This window comes from Hippichthys cyanospilos, chromosome 14 (genome assembly GCF_059441005.1).
Source record: "Hippichthys cyanospilos isolate Australia breed blue-spotted pipefish chromosome 14, RoL_Hcya_1.0, whole genome shotgun sequence".
Lineage (NCBI taxonomy): Eukaryota > Metazoa > Chordata > Actinopteri > Syngnathiformes > Syngnathidae > Hippichthys > Hippichthys cyanospilos.
In genome coordinates, this window is record NC_142382.1 from 19,643,101 (window position 1) to 19,664,230 (window position 21,130).

At 37.6% G+C, this 21,130-nt stretch overlaps 1 protein-coding gene across 3 annotated transcripts in view; it reads right to left on the bottom strand.

Annotated features, from left to right (window-relative positions):
• Positions 1-21,130, bottom strand: part of LOC148413252 (disheveled-associated activator of morphogenesis 1-like) — a 132,518-nt gene that overhangs the window by 71,190 nt on the left and 40,198 nt on the right. For all 3 annotated transcript variants that reach the window (XM_088433462.1, XM_088433463.1, XM_088433460.1), the window contains 8 exons: positions 18,080-18,197; positions 17,838-17,976; positions 12,793-12,851; positions 8,008-8,195; positions 6,718-6,951; positions 3,312-3,419; positions 3,118-3,215; positions 2,110-2,194 (listed from right to left, as the gene is read on the bottom strand). In XM_088433462.1, coding sequence (XP_088289588.1) covers positions 2,110-2,194; positions 3,118-3,215; positions 3,312-3,419; positions 6,718-6,951; positions 8,008-8,195; positions 12,793-12,851; positions 17,838-17,976; positions 18,080-18,197 — 1,029 coding nt within the window. The remainder of the gene's footprint in view (positions 1-2,109; positions 2,195-3,117; positions 3,216-3,311; positions 3,420-6,717; positions 6,952-8,007; positions 8,196-12,792; positions 12,852-17,837; positions 17,977-18,079; positions 18,198-21,130) is intronic.

Below are 21,130 nucleotides of genomic sequence, written 5' to 3' on the forward strand. Positions count from 1 at the left end.
TTGCACTGGTGCAGCGGCACTGTGCCGGCTCCCTATTGTCTATGCATAGCCATGGGGATGTGTGATTTGTAAACAATGTTCAAAGGGGCGACCGGAACCTGCCATTTGCTCAACAGCCATTTGGTGCCACAGGTCGAAACATGAGACCCGCCACGACCCAGCAACAACTTTTCAATAAAAGGCTGCAGCCCGAGAGCTCGTGGAGAGAGACTTTGCAACGAGGCTGACACACGGTCACGCTCTCCTTCAAGCTCTCCCCACTGCATTGGTAAAACTAAATCTCTGACTCCTGTGTTATTATTTACACCTCTTCTTGGGTCATTTGTGGGGTATCGAGCCCAATTCAAACTCAACAGAGGGTTCACACTATACAACTATATACTGTAGCAACTTTTATTTTCCTTCATTTGCATATTTGGATTTGATGTAACTCAAAAGTAATTATAATCCTAAAGCTATATTACTTGAGTATAATAGCACTTGATTGACATTGTCAACTGCATTATTCAACTGGTAACTACTGGTACAGACCCCAGCAGTATAGTCAGAAGAAATATAAAAAGTAGCCCCCCAACCCTGCTTATAGCATAATATGGTATATTGATCCATACTTTGTTATACCTCTACACGTACATTGTCTTTCAATTGTGCTTGATTTTCTTTTTCCCATCAAAATGCCTCAAATTGATGTGTACATATGAAATATTCAAAAGGTACTGTATGCTTTGGTCCTTTTTCAACAATGGCCCATTGTCATGCCTGCAGTGCAAAAGATTTGACTATGAAAACAATATGATGGTAAACCTCTTATTATTGACACTCACAGTTTACTTTAATTTCTCCATTATACACCTATATTTTGGGTTTGGAAATCTTTCCCCTTTGGATAAGATATACCTGTGTGTGTCTCAGTGCACCGCATAATTGGGTTTACTTGACTAAAGTCATTTCAAACTGTCATGTGTGGTTGGGGTTTGTTGTCTTCTTTGGGTTTTGTTCATGTTGCTAAGTTTTGTTTCTCTTGCATCTGCTTTTGCTGTCAGGGTCTCATTAGTTGATCTTGTCCACCTGCCTGTTTACCTGCCCTCCTTGTCAGCCAGTCAGCTTCCCCTGCCTTTCGTCTCTCCCTAGCTGTGTCGTGTCTTCTCGTTAAGTGTGTGGTTGATTTAAGTTCCCAGTTTGCATTCAGTTCTTGTCTGGTTTTCGCGTATTTTCTGTGCAGCCTTATCCTTGATGTTGCTGTTCCCTCCCAGCTGCCTAACCTTAGTCGTCACCCTCATCTAATCCGTGTAGCCCCCACATTCCTGTGAGCTTATTTCCGTTCTGAGTAGTTCGGTTGTACTTTGTATTATTTTTTGCGTCTCCCCATCCTGTTCTGTTCTTGATTAAATCATCTTTTGGAGCCCACCCTGTTAGCCCTTGCAGTTATTGGTTCCACCTTTCCCACGCTCCTCACTTAATATGCCACACGATCATGACACAAACATTAAAATAAATAAATAAACAAAAATTAAAAAAACAATCAATGTATTATTATTTTCTTTAATCCCTGACTAAAGAAGTACAACTACTTTGTTACTGTACTTGAGTATTTTTCCTCTGTAATTGGTATAGGGTACTGCAAGTTGAAGTGTTTTTTGCTACCATTCTTGTCAATTGGACATATTTCAATTTTTGGGAAATCTTGTCACATTGGTAGATAGACTGTACTTGAAGCTGTTTTACATTGACCTTCATCTTTGATACTGTAAATTCACCAGCACACAAAAAATGAGAGCTGCCTAGCCTGGTCCCTATTGCTTCTTGGTCACCAATATAGATGATCATGATTACTTTGGCAATCCCGGGGAAACTTAAAACAAGTCTAAATAGTTCCCTAATAATAACAATTATTGACATCCTCCTTGGATGACAACAGTCTCCTTCCACATTTCTTCTCCACTGTACTGCTTACTAATTTTGAGACAATTGAGATAATTAATCTCAAAGTCGCAAATGAACTTTATTTTTTAAACCAGCATTTTGCTTTTCCAAATGCTATACATATGCTTATGAAAATAGGCTGATATGTAGTTTAGTTCTAACCACATCTAGTCAAAAATGCATTACCTGCTCCAGCATGTCCCTTGGCAAATCTTCCTGTTCATCCATTGACAGGATCGCTGAGCGAATTTCACCATTTGTCAATTTCAACCTGTGACAAATATCACAAAACAACAACAAAACCTTTTACAAGAAACTTGGAAGTACTCTGACCAATTGATGCCCATTTTAGCTTCACTCCACTGTCTGCCTGTACATTTTAGCATTCATATTAAAATCCTTTATTTGCTTTCAAATCCCTGAACGGTCTTGCCCCTCCATACCTCTCTGAGCTTCTGCACCCCTACACACCTGCTCGCTATCTCAGGTCAGCTGATCAGCTGCTCCTGAAAGAGCCGCAAACTAAGCGGAAGCTCAGAGGGGACCGTACCTTTGCTGTTGCAGACCCAAAACTCTGGAACAACCTGCCTCAGCACATTAGACAGGCCTCCTCCCTGCTTGTTTTTAAATCCCTTGTCAAAACCCACCTCTTCTCTGTGGCGTTTAACACTTAGTAAGACAGTGGACTTTACTCCTTTATTTTTTTATCTCTATCATTTTTATTCACTATTTCATTTTTTTTATCCTTCATTTTATTCTATTTTTGACCCTTACTCATTTTGTCTTATCAGATTTAGCGTTTATGTCTTTGAGCTGTTGTGTCTGTTTTTACAATAGTTTATTTTTCTGTACAACACTGTGGTCAGCTGTGGTTGTTTTAAAGTGCTTAACAAAAAAAAATGAATTGGATTGGATTGGATGCTGGGCTTGCAAAAAGAGCTATGAACTGCTATATTAATTTGCAGTATCGTCCATAAGTGAAAACTTCACCAACATTTTTATAAATAAGTTTTTAAGCGCCATTCAATACCACTTTTTTTCCAGACTGATACGAGTACAAGTACTCAACTCTTTACTAGTCACCGATGCCATCAGCAAGAGTCAATGCCACTGGTACAGTACTTTTGATACATAACATTTCCCAAAATCACTGAATAATAAAAAAATTCCAAACAAATCATTACACACACTGACCGTGAGAGCAAAATGTTGCAGTTCTGCGCTCTTCGACCATCAATCACTGAAAGCTCTTTTACTCTTCTTACAACGGCATTATCATCATCAGCTTCTTTCTGTTTGTCAGGGAAATTTTTACTTGTTAAGGTTTTTGCATGCTCTCGCGAGGACAAATTGATGTCAAGATGCAACCGACTTCAGTGACTAATTACTTGTGGCCTTTGGTAAGCTGAGAATGTCTGCTGGAATTCTTCAAGATCCAGAACTTTAAATGCCTTCAGATCATCAATTTCTGTCCAGATGGTGCCTTCTATTTTGCTCTGACAAAAAGGAAAAAAAAAAAAGATCAGTAAATTTAATGTAGTTCACACGGTGGATGCGAATGCATGTAGGGTGGTGCAGAGAACACATTTGGAGCAATGGGGTGTTAGGGAGTGAACTGAAATTCTGCTCATTTTGCAAAGATAAATAAATTGAACTATTTTGCTCTTGGTCTTGTGGCAGCCAATTGGCTTCAGGGAAGGTCAAATGTCACTGCCTGTTGTACAGAAATTAATTTTGTTAAGGTGAACGCCAAATGGGGCAAAGCCGAAACTTGGAATACCTGACATGCCCTTTTTTAAACTGCTGTTGAACCAAACCAAGACAGCAATCGTGCTTATATCGGCCACTCGATCGTGTGCCTTTGTATGTTCCCTGGACAGTTCAAGCCTGTTAAGTGAAATTTTGTTGCCTTGTACTTGTGCATGTGTAATGACAAAAAATATAAAAATCTGGTAACCTCCTATTTTGAAACTTTTTTTTCTACCAGGCAGGTTTTGCAGTTAAGTGTAGCCCTGGAGTAAAACACAACTCACAAAAGAAATAAAGGTTATTTCAGAGAAAATGCATCGCTCAGCCGCAGTACCAGGAAAGAAGTGAAAAAGTTTGGTGGTTTCTTTGCTCAATGCGCGGAAATACTATACAGTAGTTATATATGAAGCATTCCCCTTCCTTTGCTGGAACAAGCAACTGAAGCAACTGGACTTACGAAATTACCGTATTTTCCGCACTATAAGGCGGACCTAAAAGCCTTTAAAAAAAAAAAAAAAAAAAAAAAAAAGCTGATGGTGCGCCTTATAATCCAGTGCGCCTTATATATGGATCAATATTTAGATTGAGATTCGTAGCTGGGGAATGAACTGATAAAGTAAGCTTTACCTGTTTCTTTTGTGTGTTTCCAGTTGAACAAGGTTGGTCATAATGACATTGAGTTATTATGCTATTGAGAGTTTAGAGTTATTATTTTAGTTATTATTGTTCTTACTTTTAGTATTATTATATTGTGATTGCACTGGAGGAAAAGTTCCCTCATATAAATGTTGCACTACATGTTATAACTTGCTGTTAAAAGATAAACTGACATGGAAATACTAAGAAAATAAAACATAAGACAGGTGTTTATTCATTTTAGGAGTGAATGGAGTTGTCAGAAAGCTGGTTTGTAATCTACTAATAAAGTTTGACTGCTTCTACTGTTGTGCCTTATAATGCGGTGCGCCTTATATATGGAAAAAGTTTTAAAATATGTCATTAATTGAGGGTGCGCCTTATAATCCAGTGTGCCTTATAGTGCGGAAAATACGGTAATTCATTCTGGAAGTAATTTCATTATGTGAATAGAGACACCTTTTACATGTAAATATGTTCCAAACCCCCCAAAATGCTCCTAAACCCTTTAATGAATATTACTAATTTATAAAAAAATATCATCAAAAGCTGTAACAAATACATATTGGTACAGTATTACTTTATTGCATAATGGTCAAAATGTAATGTAATGAATTAAAACAAGAAAAAAAAAAACACTCCTAAACCATCTAAATTGATATTATTTGTAGAAGTTGACAATATGAATACAGTTCACTTGTTTGCCTAGAAGTGGTGCTTGTGTGTTGGTGATGAGTGCAAGAGAGACACGTTTTTGTTTTAATTTGTACGTTTACGAGAGACAATATTTTTCCACTGAGCCATTTCATAAGATTTGTTTTTTTGTAACAAGTCATTCGTAAGTAGAGGTACCACTGTATTTTTACTTTAACAAGGGTATACCCAGATCAGCACTGCAACTCATAAGCGGCAGTGAGCAGTTGCCATGTTTCTATGAAATAGCATGCTGATTACTACAGTGAAAGAAAGTAGGATGTTAGAATAATTGTAAATATAGTGATTATACGTTTGCTAAAACATATAAATGCTTACAATGAATAAAATGCTTTGCTGTGAGAATGATTATGATTACGATTGTAATTATTATAGTGACTATAAATTTGCTACAAAATATAACTGTTTGCAAAGAAGAAAAGGTATGCGTTGAGAATGAGTGCACTGCTTGCAGGGGTGTCCAAAGTCAGTCCTCGTGGGCCGCTTTCCTGCATGTTTTCCAGGTTTCTTTTCCTGACACACCTGATTCAAACGATCAGCTCATCAGCAAGCTCAGCAGGAGCCTGATAACGATCCTGATCATTTATCATACATGTATTCGTTTTTCACCCACATGCTCACACATAGAAGGACAAGTACACTAGATTCCAGCCATAGTCTTTCCCCTGATGCACTTTTGCCGCTTTTAGGGTTGGAACCTTCATGTAGTTAGGGACCTCTGTATCAAATAAAAGAGAGGGGGTTCAGAGAGGCTGGCAGAGCGCAGTAGAATTGACCCTGGCCCGTTCCTCTTCACTCCCCTCATGCATGAGCTGGAAGAAGATTGCCTTTTCTCCTTATTTGTTTACAGTTTCTTACAAATGTCTAACAAATGAACCTGACATAGAACATTCACAATTTATAATGGAACCATATAACGGTTGTTCAAGTGGTTACATTTCTATGGCTTGATGAACAAACCAGAGGTTAAATATCACACATACAAAGCATGATAATCCTTCCCAGTGGACATGACTGCCAATTGCAATCTAGATCCGACTGCAGATTTATGTGTGAAATCTAATCTACATGATGACTTATTATATCTTACTGGCAAGGGGTTTAGTTCATTATGACTTTTAGGGGAGGGTGTTGCTAATCGGGGGAGTTGACTTTGGAAGTGAGCGATGGGGGGTTGATGATGGATCGACAATTACAATTTTCTGCGTGAAAAAACTGACGGGCCGACAATGACAGAAAGGGTGCTGCACGCTGACAACTGACAGACCATCAAAAAAATGTAAATTGGCCATCTTTGTTTCTTTGGTCTTCAGGAGAAAAACACAATGCTCTGATTACTTTCAAATGACCTGTGTGGTGATAGTTTAGTTTTGAAGTTGAAGAAAATAATGGCAAACTATTGGCAGTTTTGATGTTTATATTTGCACGACAGATTATGTTAACATTGGCACATGTTAATTTTCTAGCAGTGTGACCTAAAAAAAAAAAGAAAACATTTTGTAAACTGGAAAATGTATATTAAGCATTATTTTATACTACAAATTTTGCAAAAATTTTTGTCTCATTCTCGTGGACTCAATCTTGTGAGACAGCTCGTCTTGTGGAATTTGTGTCTCATGCATCTTAAAGATATATACAGTATCTATACCGGTGTGTGTGTGTCAATATTAACAGGTCTGGCAGCAATACTTGTACCTCAGGTAGCTTGCTCCAGTTGAATGACTTCATTGGGTTTGTTGGCTGGGGAATGTTCTTCTTTGATATTCTTTCAAGAGGAGGAGGTGGAGCAAATGGAATGCTGCCAAACATTTGTGGCCCCCCTGGTGGGGGACCTGGTGGGGGAGGAGGTGGAGGAATAGCAGATGAAACAGGAACAAGAGGAACCAAACTATCTGGTATCACAGGAGGTCCACCAAGAACACTGGATGTCTAATTTGAACAGTAAATAATAAAATCAGCAGATTATTCACTGCCTTTTGATAGAATTATTTGATTACCGTATTTTTCAGACTATAAGCGGTGACTTTTTCCTCATGATTTGAGCCCTGCGGTTTATAGTCCAGTGCGGCTTATTTGCTGTTTTTTTCCCACTGGTCAAGCAAATTTGTGTATCTGCTCAAGGAATCTCTATCACGAAATAGAACTGAAAAGATGTGAATTATTGTCTGTGCTCTAAAAGAGTTTTAAAATATATTATTAAAAATATTTGTTAAAAATGTCTAAATTGAGTAAGATCTTGTATAAAAGTATGTGACGTGTAAATTTGATATACAGTATACAGTATATATGATTGTATTTATAATATGATTGTATATATTATTTATGTGCAGTGTGTGCATTGTTCACTAAATTAATCTATCAAACAATGGGAGACAGAATGCTATCAAAACGTTGATTTCAAGTTTGAACTGCTATTTAACTATGCAGTATTCTGTTGGTTATGTGTAGGTAATATTGATCCACCCATTTTCTATAAATATAATGTGAACATACAGGCATGTTCGGTCTGTTAAAGAAAGGATGTTGCAGTATATTAAAAGAAAATTAAAACTTTCATAAACCATCTTTTTGCATAAATATCTGATGTTATGACCTGTGGCTTAAAGTTCAGTGCGGGTTATCTGTGGCAAAAGATGTTTTTTTTTTTTTTTTTGCTCAATTTTTCCCCCTGCGGCTTATATACCGGTGTGGCTTATAGTCCGGAAAATATGGTACATTTTGGATCAGGTGGACAAAGCACACATTCAAATAAAATATGACATTGATGTACATCATTGCCACTGCTGCGTTACGGTAAAAATAATCCTTTTTTTGAGAAATGGGGCTCTGTTTACAATTAATTTGTTTCATTTATGATCATAGACACCTCTTCAAATTCAAACAGAGATGGGAAATCCATGTCACGAATGTAAAAATACTGCCATAGTTTTAACCACAGGATCACAAGTTTTGGGTAAAAATATTAATGTTCTGTCGTCAACATACGGAACTGAGTTGCTGCAGTCGAGCTGACAGTTCCTTCAGCTGTTGTTGGACTTGTTTGTGATCATTACATTCTCGCTCCAGTTTGTCTTTCAACTTGTTCACCATTGCCATCATATCTTCTTTCTCCTTATTCTTGGCTTCGCATTCCCTTTCTTTTTTTTCAAATCGTTGTTTTAGTTCTTGATGATCTGAAAAAAATGTAATCTTATTTGATCTTATTTGATGTTTACAAACAAACACACACACACACACACACACATATATATATATATATATATATATATATATATATATATATATATATATATATATATATATAGGCATCCTCTATAACAAGGGGATATAACTATAACTATAACTATAACTGTGAACTCAGCCATTGCAAAAAGCACAATTTAAAAGCAGAAAACTCAACAGGCACAACTTAAAAGCAGAAAACACAACAGTGTCACTGATTACCTCACTACAATGCTGGTCTGCTATTGGTCGGTGTCACAACTCCCTAACATGCTGGTCTACTATTGGTTGGCGTCCCGTAAACACTAACATGCTGGTCTGCTATTGGTCGACGTCACTCATCCCAAAATAGTAAACTGTTAAATCTTTGTTCTCCTGTGTTTACAAAAACGTATTTATATAGTGCATTTTAGCGCTTAATTCAAATTTGAATTGGTTAGCCATGAGTCCAAAGATTGCTAGTGATGTTAAAGAGAGAACTAAGAAGCTGATTTATATGGAAACGAAGCTGGAGAAATACGATGAAGGCTACGCTAGCTTAGCCTAGCCTACGCTAGAATACCCTCACTATGGAAAATGGCCATAAGTCGCTCAAAGGTAAATAAATCCTTTATATACTATTTTCATTTACGATTATGATTTATGATTTAACTTTATGCATGTACATTTTATATATAAGTTGCACTCAGTATACTAATTTGATTCCAATTTTTCATATGAACATAGAGTGATGTTTTTAACTGGGGTTTTACACGCATTACAAAATTAACATAGACTTGAATTGTCCGCCATACAGCTAATTCGCATTACGATCCCAACCGCAGAATGGATTAATCTCATAACACGGGGGCCCATTGTGTGTGTGTATATATATATATATATATTGTGACGGACACTAGGACCATGTCTCTCACCCAGTAGGCATGATGCTCTGATCCTTTGATGCTTTGAACCTGTTGGCTTTGCCTTTACTCTTCGCATGCCATCACAAAACTGATACAACAAAGTCCAAAACAGCAAAGACAAAGCCAACAGGTTCAAAGCATCAAAGGATCATAGCATCATGCCTACTGGGTGAGAGACATGGTCCTAGTGTCCGCCACTGTTTTGGACTTTGTTGTATCAGTTTTGTGATGGCATGCGAAGAGTAAAGATCTCCACTAGCACAGCAAAGACAAAGCCAACAGGTTCAAAGCATCAAAGGATCATAGCATCATGCCTACTGGGTGAGAGACATGGTCCTAGTGTCCGCCACGATGTGTGTGTGTGTGTGTGTGTGTGTATATATATATATATATATATATATATATATATATATATATATATATATATATATATATATATATATACATATATATATATATATATATATATATATATATATATATATATATATATATATATATATACACAGCCATTCTAAATTCTAAATCCATCCGATAGCCCAACTAATAATGTCATTAATTCGTAATTTAGGAGAATTGAAACTGATCACTTTGACTCCCTTCCAATATTGGTATTAGACTTTTTAGAAACTTTCCACTCTTTTTATTATGTTTTGAATTCTTTATTTCATTATAACTGTTTTTGTGCATGGTTTTCCATAGCCTTGGACGACATCTTATTTTGATCATTTATTAGCTGAAAGACAAAATGTATTGAATGTGTTTTTGTGTTTTATGTATTAAGGGGGCATGGTAGGCCCAGCCATGTACTTTTTGATACTGTGAATAATTATTTGCTTTGCTTTCGCTAAATAAATACTTCAAAATTTCATTCTTTATTCTATCTCAGTCATTCTTATAAACCAAAATTAGAGATCCTCCTAGTCTTTTGTAAGTGAAGTAATGATATTGCCCTTTTATCGGCAGTGCCATTTTTGAATAAAGTTTAGTTACTCAGAGTTGGTTGAAATTAAAACAAACGTACCCGAGTGGTCGTATAAGACTGCTAAACCCTATTCTGGTCTTAACAAGTGCAAATGATCTTTTAGAAGAAGAGCTGCCATATATATAATTTGCGTGGTTTTTCTACCTTCTCGTCTCAACGGTTACTCGACGAGTCGGCGGATTAAAGTAAGATGGGTAGACGCTTAAAAACTTAAAGGCAGTGAGCACCAGAACGTATCTTCTTCGACACCGGCTTACGCAGATGTTCGTCGTCCGGCGATACAGCGTTAGAGCTGTGCTGGACTAACGGGACGTCTTAACCCTTTAAACGGAGAGTCGGTCAGGACTGTTAGTTGTCCTTAGATAGCTGACAGGACTGCGGTAAGAGCAGATCAGTCAATATATATATATATATATATATATATATATATATATATATATATATATATATATATATATATATATATATATATTGACACACACACACACAAAATCACTCAAATATTAATGCAAGTAGACCATTTTTTTAGTTGGTCAAATGTGAAACTGTTGCTGTTTAAAAAATATTTTGCCATTTTATTGTTTTTGTTCATGTTTTAAATACTTGTTCAGAGATGTTTGCGATATCACTAAACAACAGACAACATGGTAACTGCTAAATAATGAAATAAGGTGGAAACTACTTTTTTTTTCATGAATGAAATTAATCTTATCTTTCTTATGGTACCTAAAATGTTTACATAATCATGAAATGATATTCTGCCGGCTTTGAAAACTGAATAAACATGCTCATAACCACCTGGTGCTGTATTCTCTTGAGTTCTCTTTTCAGATTTGGCTTGGCAATTAAAGAGTTAAGGAAGCAAACTGTAAATTTCACCCAGATCTTTGGAAATTTGTAAGCATGTGTAGCACGGAGCCATACAAAAAGTCTGCTCCAGCAATGTACTAAGAAAATGACCTATGAAATTTTTGAATATCCGATTTTGTCCATGTTTTGCACATTTACAGGGGTTATACTTTTGTTCTCTTGTCTTTGTTGACATTTGTTGACATTTCCAAATCTGATCAGCTGTTTTGAGTTTTGTTTCATGTCCTCTTGCTCCAAACATGTCCTAGGTGTCATCTTATTACCAAATTGCACAACTACATTGACTGAAATTCACATGCATCATTTGTTACACTGTCCACACAGTCGGTCTGAAGCAAGCATACTATATTTTCCCAAGCCACACAGAGCTGCAACATAAGGATGCATGAGCCGCATGCTGCTCCAGGGCTGCGGGTAGCTGAGCAATAGCACTGGGTAAGAATGCAAATATTGTTACCCCTCTAGAAGAATACAGGCGTAACATTTAGACACACCTTCCCTTTCATTGTGTTAATTTTTTTTCATGACTCTTAACATTGTAGAGTCTCCCTACAGGCACAAAACTATGAATTGACATGTGCATTCTTCACAAAATAGGTGAAATGACTGAAAATATCTTTTATAGCAGCGATCCCCAACCCATACCGGTCCGCGGATCAACTGGTACCAGGCCCCGCGGGCTGCATCCGAAATAATGTTTTGGAGATGATTTAGTTTAATGCTACGTGCACACCGAACACGAACGAGGCGAAAAAGCGGAGAGTTTTGTATTGTAGTCAATGAAGTTCACGCGACCGGGCGCGAATGTGCTTCAGGCGATGCGATAGACGCGAATGGAGCGACGCGAATGGCCGCGCATGGTCATGAGAAGCGAAATTTCACGTGAAGTTAAAATTTTTCAACTTTTTTCGCGTTTCGCGTTGCGACAGCCAATCAACTTCGAGAACATTCAACGGCTCACACAGGGGGCAGGAATGAATCATGGCGGCCGCTTTGCAGTCACCGGGAGCGATCAAACACAGCCAGCTGAGCTTTCAATACAAAACAGAGCCAAGCAAGAGCACTCACCAGGCTTGTAGAAAGGCGGAAGCGAGATCTTGGGACAACTGGTATGTGCAGTGTTTGCTTCACTTAACAGCTGTTGAACCGTAGTTACTGTGCTAAACTAACGATAGTGGAGCATTGGCAACACAATATTTAGCACGGTCTCGACCACTTGAATGCGACATTGAAACTTTTATTTTTTGGCAGGCGAGTTTTGCCGCAAAGTACGGAGCCCCTAAAGGGACATGGAAAAAAAAATACAAAACCCAGATAGTCTCGCGTGCTCACCAGATAGTATCGCATGCTCACCAGATAGTATCGTGTGCGCACCAGAAACTATCGCGTGCTCACCAGATAGTATCCCGTGCGCACCAGAAACTATCGGGTGCTCACCAGATAGTATCGCATGCTCACCAGAAACTATTGCGTGTTCATCAGATACTATTGCGTGCTCACCAGAAACTATTGGATGGTTGTGTACTCAAGGAAAGTTGGCAAGATATTGGCCGATTCGGACTTTCGAGATCAATACCTCTCAACCAAAATGTTGTCTAAACACCAATGATGCCTTTGTGCCTCCATCATAGTGATTTTGAATATGAAGTGCTTTGCACACTTCACATTCAAAATCACTACACTACACTTATACCTTCATGATCATAATTATTTTTGTTTTACTTGTATGTTTCATTTATTTTGCACAAGACTAAGAGGTTAACATAAAATTAATGTGGTGTGTCTCACCTTTTCTCATTGAGTCTGCTTGATCTTTCCAATGTTTGACTTCATTTTCCTTGACAAGCCTTTTGAGCAAAACATAAAGACAAAGTTTATATCGGAAATGAGGTGCACATACAGAGCAGATTCTACACCATATGGTGCACATGACAATGTTTTAGTAGTTGAACAACCTTTAATGTAATGTACACAAATAGTATACATAAGAGAACACCCATTATATAGGTACGATAACTTGCCTAAGGCCACCATTTTCATTAGTTTAAAAAAATAATTGGATGCATTAATTTTGATTTAAGTTAAAGTTTCTTGAATCCATGACGTGTGAATTTTAAACAAACAGACCTAAACAATCCTCCCTACTATTGGCTCATTTAGGTTACTCAGGGAGCCGCAGAGTTCTCTGCGTTTAACAACTCGACCCAGTGCATTAAAATGTAACTGATGTTTTTTGTCATCAAGTAAAAATGGGTGCAACTTAAATTTTCTGCTGGGGCATCTCTAGTTTAGCATGTTGGAAACCGCACTGCCTGTCACTGGGCTTTATAACACAATGAGCTGCTTCTGCCCCCGACACACCCGACAATTTGCTCACAGAAAGTAAACAATGTTTGGCTTAAAAAGCATTGAAGATACAAGATACATTTTCCTCTTAGGGAAGGCATTATTTAGCAGATTTATGAATTTGGTACACCAAGCTGTGTGGCATTCCGGTGGACCAAGGTTTTCTTTAAAAAAAAAAAAAATTGCTAGACTAAATTTTAGACTACCAAAATGCAGGTCTAATTGTTAGTGCAAAGTGATTTTGGTGGATTTGATGGAAGTGCAGGCAGTCAGATTGTGGTGGATGCCATCAAATTTGCATTATAACTAGAGATGCAAGCAGGTTTAAAGGGCCCTCACAGGTCGATGAAAAATTCTGAGCGGAAATAATTGTGGTGAATTTCTTTAAAGCTTGTAGTGGTTCTGGCCTAGCTGCGTTTCCGGAATCTGCCGCGAGGCAATGCTGGTTGGTGATGAAAATGAAGACCTCTTGGACTCAGGCATCTTGGTTGGAAAAAGATTTATTCTATAGTTCCACACTGCTGATGTTAATGCTAGCTCAGTCAAGATGACGAGTGCCCTCATAGCTCTCCTTTCTTACTTCTCAAACCCCTTTACCTCCTCCTTCTTTCCTTTGTTTTCAAGTTACATCCTGAAACCCCCCAAACTATATGGCCCCAGGCCATCTGGTCACCCTGAAGCATGGTCAGAGGTACAATAACCCCTAACCCTCTATTGTCTTTCCTGTGTGCAGGAATGTGCCTTTGGTTTCATCACTATTCGAATGAGACTTTTACACACTCTAAGAGAAACTAAGAGAAGTTAATAAAAGTTGATAAAGACTTATGGTTACATAGATTGAAAACACACTACATATGTAACAATGGCCAAGTTCATTTGAGCGTAAAGTAGGAGATTGATCTTTTATTTATTTATTTTTTTAACCACATCCACATTAGATTTCCTAGAGGGCGCTCCTGAGACTTTTTTTTTTTTAACAGCACCAAAAAGTAACTACAAAGAGGTCTAAACATTCTTCTGAGCAAATAGAAAATAAGTCAGGTTCATAAACTTGGAGGTTAACAACAAAACAACAAACAAAATATGTGTTTCCTTTAGTCAGTATGTGGCCACTACATTACATACACTACATACAAGGAAAAATATTTTTTTAGATGTGTTGCTAACTGAACATTCAAAAATTGTTTAAAATCTGAAGATGAAAGGCTCACCTGTGACAAGTCACAACAGTTTTTTATCGGTACTGTGAATCATTGGGTTTTGTGGTGCTGTATAGGCCAAGACCTTTTTATTAAAAACTCGCAATATTCATATTAGAAGATAATAGTAACGTGCGATCATATGAAGCAGGGGTGGCCAGGTCTCCTCTGCCGTCATGGAAACAAAAAAAAAAAACAAAATGGAAAAATAAATTAAATGGTTGATACTTTCCAGTCACTTTTTAAAGTCAATTTTCAATTTAACTTTGCTGTTTTTGTATTATACTGTATTTTAATTGCTGTTTTGATATTATATTTTAATTTTCACACACAGCTCTAACATCCTGTAACGCAGCACAACGCTGATTGCTTGGCCTTCTGTGTGCTGTCTTTAATGCCGCTAGTCAATGTTCAAATACAAATACTATATGAACTAAATTTTCATAATTTAACTGATTGATATAATGACTCATGTTTTTTATGTCATCAACTATATTTCTGTGGTTTGGTTTTTGTGCCATGCGAGAAGAAGCATTAGGGAGGCCCACTTTAGCTGCTTCTCAGGCCTCCTGTTGGGGGCACTAATGATGCCAGGGATTTGCAGTAGACGCAACTTTTTTAAATGAACAAACGTCGACGACGAGGGGGATTCTATGCAGCTTTAAATTAGCCGGTTACAAGTAAACAAGGCCTAAGAGACGCAAATGCCTTCTCCTCTCGAAACGAACGAGCAGCGACGCATCCATTCACCAACCGAAAGTAAAAAAGAAATGTGCTTCTTTTTAGATGGAATGGCTGTACAGTTTATGCAAATAGAAGAACAAGCTGTGTGGGTGAGATTTTTATTTTCTCGTTCACAACTTGTGGTTCGTTTATTGCCATGGTGACAGTACAATATACATTACACTGTCATGTTTAAAACACTTATTGCTCAAGATGTAAAGATAATAATAATAATAATAATAATAATAATAATAATAATAATAATAATAATAATAATAATAATAATAACAAACAATCAAAATTGCTGTGATTTGTCTGGCAACATTGTGCAATTCAAGACTTCTGGCCGCCTGGTTTACTCATATGCTTGCCCAGGTTCAAAGACAATAAATAAAATAAAAACTTCCACAGGTTTATCTTTGATTCAATAAAACTATGAATTTATCTCCATAGTAGTTCCAAACCTCTTCAAACAAAAATACTTCAAATAATAGGAAAACATTATGGTAAAGAAACCATGTAACATGAATGTCCAGTGGGCAGTGAGCCAAAACAACCAACAAACAAATAAATAACTTTCTAGCTCTTGGCCATTGCAAAAAATGAAATTTAAAGTAACTCTTTGGGATCAAAACCAATAATGATTCCAAATTATGTGAATTGGCTTCCACAAACATGTCAATCGTAGATGCATCCTTCTCCCATATTGGTCCTGGATGACGCTTTTCACCTCAGCTATCCCTTCATAAATGACGGGATAAGTACCCAAAAGCACATGACCCGTCCACACGTTAGTTTAAAAGTTGTTGGACATCATCATGTCGTGCTGTTCACATGAAATGTTGGAGTTCTGAGCTGCCTTGCATCATCAAAGCACAAGCCACGCATGAGCTCACTGGCTTAGTCCAGGGCCACAGCTACGCCCCTGGATATACTTTAAGCCCCCCTTCCTTCCTTGCTCATTAATGACAAAATGTGATGTTATGTGATATGAGTCACTTTAGAAGCAACATCAGATACTGTATGCGCACGGTGACTCACTGTGCGCATGTTAGAAGTTGCTCACCTTGGTCTGCTCAGGGAATTTGTGTGAATGGTCAGGCGCATTGCAAATTAGAGGGAACATTGCTGACATCCGCATCTGAATGCTAAGGTAATGGAGAACCGAAAGAGTTTCAAAGATCTCATTAATGTCACCTGCTTTCCCTCGCCAAAGAGCAGCTAGCCTTTCATTGGAATTATGAAAGTACAGGTAACTATTTTTTTGCTGGAAAAGATGACAGGCTAGCTAGCCATTTGAAGACATCCCTTTTATATTCTGGCTTGTCATATTGAATACAGAACAATTTAATCGAAGCAGTCGCAGACGTAAATAGATGGGGACTTCATTTCATTTTTGTTTCAGCTTTCTATGTGTGCTACATATTGCATGCTTAAAGAATGCAGATATGAGATTTTAATCAAGCAGCTAACTGCTGCCAGTAAAATGTGTGAATACGCTCCTTGAGTGGGCTCATAGGATGTTTGGAAATCTGATTGATGACGTCAGTGCCTCTCCAGCCATGAACTTCACTGGGAGCCTATTCCAGCTGTCTTAGAACCAATCTGTTCTGTCAAATATACACAAACGATCCTTTGATTCACCTCATACAGATGAGGAAATATGGAAATAAAACATGTTTTTTGGTAACTAAAGAATTCCATTATTTATCTGTCAACTCTGAAGCACACAATGGTCTTTGAGAGCATGATGCCATCCCTAACCCTACAACATTCTTTAGTTTGAGTGCTTTTACTTTATTCAACCTAATAACATTTGAGCTGAAGGCATTTGGTTTGCACATGTGAGCTTAAAAGTGATCATTTCCCAATAGGACTTCTTCCTTGTCTGGTATGATTGCAGTCCATATTAATGGAAAGCTTGCTCCACAGTAGGCAAAGGGGTTTTCTTACCAATTCCAGTTCAGTTTGAGCCTTTGGGTCTCATGGGCTGTTCTAGAAAATCATAAGCTAAACAAAAAATGATTCACTCATGATTCAAATATACCTCTAGTCAAAAACTAGACGTGATACCAGTCAAATTTAGATGTTCCAACATGACAATAAACAGCATTATAACTGGCTTTAGAATGGATAAGATGGCTAAAATTAAGCTTCTTTAATGACCTCCAAAACGACTTAACCTCCACCCTGTTAACTCTTATTTATATGTATAAAAAAAAGAGGTGCTAGCATTTTTTTAATGATTACATTTCATTGATCTCACCTAGAGTAATCCCGCAGCCAAATTCACAACAAAGACTGTTGTTGGCTACAAAAAGCATCTGACTATTGACATTACAGTAAATAAAACTGTTTTTGCATTCCCCATCTTGTCTATAACTATTGCCATGCCGTATGCATGCCAGCAGAGTCCTTTTGAAGCTCCTTTTCAGTATTTATAAAATTCTTATCCTCAATTATACTGCATTAATTTAATGTCACTCAATTGCATCCCCGTATACCAGTAATATAACTGACAGTGGAGCAGGTCTTATTTTCTTCCAAAACACAGATGCAACTTACATTCGAACAATATTTTTAACATTGAAGTCTTCGAGGGGAGCAACATCTGGATTTTCCCCTTTGTCTGTCTGCAGAACCAGCTGCTGAACTATCCGATCCAACAACACCCAATAATGAATCATGGTACTATTTTGCTTAACTGTGAACATACAAATATGGAACTGTTGTTACTGAAATTGAATACAAGTTAAATCAAGTTTGCATATATTATATATATATGGTAACAGCGCAGCGAGACTCACATGGCATCATGAGACAATGCTGTAGGACGGACAGCAGGTGAGGGTAAGCTTCGGTGTGGGATAGACGTTTCCTTATGAACTCAAACATTTGGCTTGCACCTCTAGTCTCAATATGCACCTGAAATCAGACGAGGAGTCATGTTGTTAACTAATACATTTATCATCATTGATAGTATTTAAATGGCAACCACAAACAACTTTTAGTTTTAATAATTAAAAAACATTGTTTCAACCATTTATACTTGCAAAATGAATGCGCTCAATGTAAGAACATACTGTAACACAATTGGAGAGCAGATCCAGCAGCACACAGAGATAGGATAGAATGAAGAACAGCAGATTGATTTAACTGCATGAAAACAGGGTGGAAAGTTACAGTGGATGGCTTGTAGATAGAGGCTTGGAAGGAGGGGAACAAGTAGATGAAGCTGAGCCAGGGCAGAGAGTCTGATCAGGGGCAGGTGGAATTGCTGTCAATTCAGGCAGAGCACGTCTCTTTACCAGGGCCAACAGGCATATAGGTAGTCAGGTGCAGGCAAGGTCAGAATCCAAGTAGATAGAACAGGGTGGCATGCATTTTTGTAGTCAGGGGCTGGCAGAGTCAGGTTCCAGGCAGTCAAAAAAAGAATATGCGTGAGAAAGCTTGGCATAAGGCCATAATAATCAGGCAGTGACTGAGAGGAAGTGACAGGCTTATATGCTGGGGTATATGCAGGCTTATATGACAGATTGAAACAAATGTGGTGAGACAGGAGGGAGAATGAGATGGCTGGATAGGCACACTGTGAGAAACATTCTGCAGGTTGTGAGAAAAATACTGCATTTTTTACAGAAGCATGCCTTGCACCTAGGGTAAAAGTTCACATCAATATGAAGTGATCTTCCTCAAAGGTCAGATTTCATGCCAGGTGCCATTTGAGTCTTAATGATATAAAATTCAAAATGCCAGTGGTGAAAGATCAAGTCAGCACATGCTTTATTTTCCAATGTATAGGATGCTCTTTGAAACACAAAACACAAAATTGAAGACCAAAGATATGTTGATTATTTTCTGCAATAACATATGAGGTATAACATATAACAAGGCGAAAGCCCTTCACACATTTTAATCCTCTTTTTCATTCCACCCGTTTTTTGACGTGTCTCAACTCATTCCCAGTTAATACGATTCACACTGTTCCAATTTCATATTATTCCAATTAATCATGCAAAGACTGCTTTCATTTTTCATGTTTTCCACACCAAAAATCACATTGACTTAACATTGGGTGATTTTACATTTCATATTTACAGCTTTCCCATTTCATATTTTCACTCTTTAGCTCATTCGTCTCACCTAAGGGGTCATTCCCATCATTCCAATAATTCATACATTCCAATATTTTTCACATAATTCCATATTTTTCACCCATTAATATTTCACAGTTCATTTTGAATGGGAGGATTCCCCATTCATTCTAATGGTAGATTTAACATTTTACATTTTGAGCTTTCCCATTCACATTCATACTATTTAACTCTTTCATTTCACCTCATGGATCATTCCCATCATTCCAATAATTCATACATTTTAATATTTCCCATAATTCCATATTTTCACTTCAATATTCCAATATTCATTTCCAATGAGAGATATAATATTTTACTATTTTGAGCTTTCCTATTACACATTCACAACATTGAAATTCATTTTGCCTTAGGGGCCATGTCCATCGTTCCAATAATTTATAAATATCAATATTTTCCCAGAATTCCATTTTTTCACCGTTAACATCTCATAATTCATTCTCATTTATTACCCATATTTCCTCATTCATTCCCACTGTTCTCACCAAAACTTTGTAACCTTCCTTCTTTGCCATTACTCATCCGATTTACACCGCTCTAACTTTAATCGATTCCCCATTCCCGCCATTCCATGGGTGTATCTATGTTCCTCTTCCCATAATTCAGAATTTTCCCACAATTCCACCATTCTCAGTTTTTCCCCTGTATCTTCTACATTATTTGGCCTCTTCAAACCATTACAACCTTGTAATATTCAGAATACTTCATAGATTAAAGCCAAACATTCCACATCATTCCACTATTCAACGTATCTCCCCTCAGCGTTTTCGCTTTCACACGCAATTTCTTCAGGAATTGCACATTTTCTAGTTATTATTTATTTATTTATTTTACGATGACAAAATGTGAGAAAGACTGCATCCGTCAGCCACATTAGCAGAGTTCTGACGTACTGATGTGTGTATTCATGTCTGACATATTCTTAAGGTAAATATGGTAATGGGGCCGCCATATTGTTGATATTGTACCGCACAATAAAGGAAGGCATGGCATATAAAAATAAAACTTTGTCCATGTTATGTTTTGTTGTCTTCCCCTTGTAGGAATCCATATGTTTGCAGAGCCTGTCTGAGGGGAGAAACCAACGGCTGCACACCGGACAGCAATATGCAATCACTTGCTATTTAATGCAGCCGGAACAGAGCGACGATGTCGGATTATTCTATGGACCCCGCGTGTATCTCCGAGCAATCCTGTTATTCCGAGTTTTTTCCGAGTTACCGCCTAGTTGTTTCTTTGTCCCGTTTCGTATTGATTCATCTGTTGCTACTTATGTGAGTACATTTCTGGACCGTCTTCTGTTGTCACTTTGTCACCCTTGGGTTTAGTTTGAGCGCTTTCCTTTGCTACTTTTATTGTTTGATGTCGTCGCTCTGTCGGTTCAGTCCCTCCTGCCCTTTGTGGCTTAATATTTCACATCATACAGTTTAGTCAATGTCATTGGTTTCCAGTTTAGACCCGTAGTGGAATTGTTTTGTTTTTTATGTGTCTCTGATCCACTTGCGTGTTGCGTGCCCCTTTTGTTATTAAATTAATATTACTTTGCCACTTTGAGTCCTGTTTCTGTTTGGGTCCAACTTCCACTTTTATTTTTCAGTGTCAAACACCACAGTCTAAGTGAAAAGGAAAACATTAGGAATTCATGTAAGAGATCGAAATATATCGAGTTCAAATACAGCTGGCTCTGGCCTTCCTGTACCCACG